General features: G+C 35.1%; 1 protein-coding gene across 1 annotated transcript; it reads right to left on the bottom strand.

The window, feature by feature from the left end:
- Positions 1-618: 618 nt before the first annotated feature.
- On the bottom strand, positions 619-3,876 carry CXCL8 (C-X-C motif chemokine ligand 8). The gene is made up of 4 exons (XM_024579555.3): positions 3,697-3,876; positions 2,617-2,752; positions 2,160-2,243; positions 619-1,724 (listed from the first exon to the last, which is right to left on the bottom strand). Exons 1-4 carry the CDS (start codon positions 3,758-3,760, stop codon positions 1,703-1,705), a joined length of 306 nt encoding a protein of 101 aa, XP_024435323.1. The 5' UTR covers positions 3,761-3,876; the 3' UTR covers positions 619-1,702.
- Between the last annotated feature and the right edge of the window lie 1,193 nt (positions 3,877-5,069).

Here is a 5,069-nt window from a genome sequence, read left to right as displayed (position 1 = left end):
TCTCCATGTCTTTCCATTTCTTCTTTAAATTTACTAACTTTTATCTCTTGTATAAATTCCAGATAAAGTTATGTGGCTTTATTTCCTAGATCTCCAATTTTCTTTTTAGCTGTGTCTAATCTGTTATAAAACTCATCCACTGAGTTTTCTAGTTAAATTATTGTAGTTTTTACTAAGAGTTTTATTTGATTTTTTTCAAATATGCTTGGTGTTTTTCATATTTTGAACTTCTTTGCCTCATAGGTGTCAGTTTTACTCTGTAATTAGCTAAGAAGCACCTTACCACGTGTACCCCCTTCCCCCTCTCATGGACACCTGGGCTATGTATGCTAAGCTGAGCGGACAATGGGCTTGTTCAGAAAATCTGAAGTCAGCTGCATTAGCAAAATGGAGTACAATGGGGAGTTGAGGAAATTTCCATTGTTTTATGGAAAAGACTCCTGTTTGCAGCCATCTCTGGAAAGTTCTATTTTTCTACAAATACAGGTTTGCCATTTTTCACGTAATACACAGAACACTCAGGGGAAGCATTTATGTTTTCTAAATCATATGTTTGTAATACAACCAAAAATATAAAACAATTATTTTTAAAAGTACCGAAGAAACACCAACACCTGATGACTTTGACAATAAATTTTATTATAATGGTTTTAGACTTGCAGTTATATTTCCATATGAACAAAACAGTAAAAAAAAATTTCAAAATACATAAAAATATTTTCAAGTGAGTGTTAAAAAACACAATTATTTAAATAAAATTATGAGAATCTATTTGTACATAATAAAAAAGTTTTAACTAGCAGGAAGTTACTTTGTTAATGTTGCCTGGTGAATTTTTGCTTTCTTGAGAAAGATAGCCCTAACTCAGGATCCTGGTGACCCAACAAAGAACAGCACAACCTCCCCTGCCCCCGGCAGCGACGGGACTGCAGGCAGGGGGTGTCCAAAGCAGGGTTGCCAGTTTATTTAACATTTTATATACATAATGATGTATTTAGACTAAAACATTATTCATTGTTTACCTGGAATAAAAATAACAGGGTATTCTGTTTCTTTGTTTTTAATTTTGCTAAATCTAGCAAGTTTGATCAAAATAAAACTTTGATCAAGATAGTTCTCCATTATTCAATATCTAAAACAAATATAAATTTACAATCATCATTATACTATCCCAATTTCCAGATTCATGCACAGATATAACTATATTTGATGCTTCAATAAATATATAAATAATAAATAGGCGAATAAGTTACACTTGAAAATAATTTACATGACCATGAACAAAAGTTAAATTGCTTCCAAATGTCCTCACATCTGTGAGGTAAGATGGTGGCTGATACTTTTTCTTCTAAAGAAAAAACCAAGGCACGGTTAGAGGGATTCATGGATCTTGGCTAGCAGGCTAGTGTTATCACATTTAACCAAACAATAGAGAGAGAGAATACAGGATTTCCAGCTAAATTTGAATTTATAGTAAACAATTAGTTTTTTAAATATAAATGACGTAGATATTGCATGAGACAGTGAAAAAACTATTCATCATTTTACTTAATATTCAAATCAAACTGGGCGTCCTGTCTTTTATCTGGAGACTTTGCACCAGCCACACGCAGTACACGAAGCACTGAAGGAGATTTGTTTGAAGTTTCATTGGCATCTTGACTGAGGAATTCTTGGAAACCACGGAGAATGCTTTTTTCTCTCATTGACCCTCCTTCTCAGCTCTGAAAATAAATAAAATGAAATTTAAAAATTAACAATGTTCTAATAAGGAGTAAAGTATGGTTCTTATTTTTGATGCAGAAACTAATATAGTTTTAGATAGTCATGTGTTAGAAATGTTCTATGCTTTCAACTATAAATAGAGAGACTGGATAAGTTATCATCCAAACCAGCACACTTCTGAAAATGGAAAAGAGCCATAATAATGACACAGGGAACAGGCTTATAAACCCAGACTTCCCTGGACAAATGAGATGTGTGGTTTTCCCAGTCATGAGTACAAGAAACCCACTATTGCTGATATTTATTTTTAATTAAACAGGCAGTTACCCAAAAAAGATTTTCAGCAGCAGCAGGAAATGTATAGGCTGACTTTTGGTCTGTATATCTCAGGATAAATGAAAATCTAAATTGTTTTATAATAAAAACCAACTTACCTCTTCAAAAACGCCTGCACAATTCTCTGGACCCACTTTTCCTTGGGGTCCAGGCAGACCTCTTTTCCATTTAAGAGCTTTACACTGAAATGAAAGGGATATGATTAACATAAATATTGAGGGGGTTCAGACATCCCTTTGCCATTCAAGTTACTGTCCACTAAGTACAGGCTATATCAGTCATGGAAGTTACCATATTTAAATGCCACGCACACAAAGAACTCACAATAATTTTGTTAGCAAATAGGTTAAGATCGTTGCTGTAAAGCATGGCAGAAGAATCTGGGCCAGCAGTGTGCTCCCAGGAAGGCGTGAAGAAGCGACAGAAGCCAGTCCAGGTGCCTCTTTTTAGCTCACTGCAGTGTTCCTAGTACCTAGAAATTTGCTGGATACTTCTACCTTCCTCAGCTCTAGATTTCCTAAAGTAAAATATCTAAACACATTTGAAAGTACTTACATGATTTCTGAATTGGAACAGTGTGGTCCACTCTCAATCACTCTCAGTTCTTTTATGTATTTGGGATTGAAGGGTGTAGAGTGAGTCTTGATGCACTGGCATCGAAGTTCTGTACTTATTCTTGACAGAACTGCAGCTGTGAAAAAAAGTAAAAGCAATTAAAGGTTGATTTCATCAATAGGCACAGCTCTGCTAACTACTTCCTCCTTAATCCCAATATAATAAGTTGGTCACTGTGTTTAGTAAACATCACATCTTTAGCAAACTCATTCTTGAAATTAAAGGCTGGATATTGTCACTGTGCCTGCTCTCAGTTTTTCTTTGTTTTAAAAACAGTCATCTCTGACAACATAGAAAGACTTTCTACATAAAGACTTGGAGTTCCTGCAATGTTGACATCCTTGTGATACTTTTTTTCTACTCAATATTGCATGATCCTCTCTGACACCGCAATGCTATTTATAGTATGCAAACTAAGATTCACCAATAGGAAAATTGCCTTCAGAAAGAATTAATAGAAACATGTAAATGAGTTGCACAGAGATGTGTTCTACCCTAAAAAATTCCTTAATGCTTAAGAGAAAAGAAAAATTAAACTATATACTATACCTATTCTGAACTGACAGTATTTGCTTCATAAATGAGGTCCCAAGAATGTCTATAATTTGTCAGGGTATCATTAAACCAAACAGGAATTGGCAGATGGCCGAAGCTTGCCAATAAAATAGTACATGGAATAAAGTTTCCTGGCTTATCTTTTTCAATATTAATAGATATTAGGGATAACTGTGGCCCCCAATAAGATATACTCTAAGTTATAGATTTATATTAAATAAACGTATACTACAGAGTATGAATGATAAGAACAAATGTACATATTAATCAAAAATCATACTTTTCTAATTGTTATATAGATATACCCTAAAACATTGAAACTTCAATTTAATTGGCATTAAATGACAATTATTTTCTTTTCCTGAATAAAAATGTTATTTTTTATCAAAGCATTAAAGATACTCTTGTTATCTAAGGATCCCGTTTAAACCCAAGGAAAACTCTGGATCAGAAAAGTGTGCTCACCTTCACACAGAGTTGCGGAAAGCACGAAAGCTGCCAAGAGAGCAGCAGCCAGCTTGGAAGTCATATTTGCACGAGGTGTCTTATTGGCTCTTGTCCTGGACGCCTGTGAGCTTTGTTGTCCCCAAGGACTTGTGCTGGATGAAGAGCTCCCATGGCTCTTTATATTATCCCTGCAGTGGAGATCATGTGCGCTCTTATTCTTGTATTAGGTCAGAGGAAATTCCACAATCTGCAACCTTCCGGCCACCCTCTGTGAGCAAACCTGAGTGAGTCATCAGACTTCTGTAATTGGCTTCTTATCACATTTTCGGTGTAATTGAAATTTTATTAGATCTTTAAAATCATTTATTTTCTTTCAAAAGAGGTCTGTTTTCAAACATGTTTTGAAATATTTTTAAACAGCAGAGCTTCTCAGTTTCATACATTATCAGTTGTTTTCCTTTCTATTTACAGATAACTTTATCATAGTACTATCTAGCAGCTGTTACAGTAAGGTCATTTATGACTACCCTTTTATGGCACAACCATTTCTTTAGGAAAATTATATGTGCTATCATAATAAGAGAGGAGATAATCTCGTTGATGTTTTATTGGGGGCACATTTTACGAGAAGTTATTTTCTAAGCATTTAAAAAAGTTTCCAGGAACAATTACTGTTCTCAAGGAGTATAGTACAACTTTTCAAAGGATTTGTTCTAATGTATGTTACACAGAATGAAACCTTTCATTCTGTTCCATAAATATTTATCAAGTAATGAATTTGGTGTATCAGAAGAAAGCAACTTAAGGACCTGACCACATCACAGAACAGGTAAATGGTGTCGAGATGTTGAATCCACCAGGGACCTAAGGGCAGAGTCCTCCATTAGCACTTTGACTTGAGCAGAGTACTGAAGGATGGGAGGACTTTACTAAAGAAAGATAAAGGAGAAAACACATTTTAGATAGAACACTCAAGTGGTAAAATGAAGATGTTCTGATGTTCCGGGAAGTGGTTCCCTGGGGCCACTGAGTTGTGGTGGATGAAGTAACCTTAATGGAAAGGTCAGCAATGTATGCTTTCATGGAAAGAACATGTGGGCTCACACTCTGGTTCAGACACCTAATTTTGCGGTGGCTCTTAAACTTTTTGAGTTCCACTTCCCTACATGCACAAAACGGGTTTAGTAATACCCACATATCTGATAAAGTCAACATATATAAACTTCCTGGCTTAACTTTTAAACTGGTGAATTATCATCTACTCTAAGGAAACAGTCCGTATTTCTCATTTGTGTCAGATGATTGGCTTCCAAATGGCAGATATTTGACCAGCAATCATTCCCTAAAAATCTCCTTTGCCTTAGAGGCATTCTTAAAAAAGGCTGGTTTCT

This window comes from Desmodus rotundus, chromosome 4, assembly GCF_022682495.2.
Source record: "Desmodus rotundus isolate HL8 chromosome 4, HLdesRot8A.1, whole genome shotgun sequence".
NCBI lineage: Eukaryota > Metazoa > Chordata > Mammalia > Chiroptera > Phyllostomidae > Desmodus > Desmodus rotundus.
Note: the sequence above shows the minus strand (reverse complement) of the source record. Positions and strands in the feature narration are given on the sequence as shown.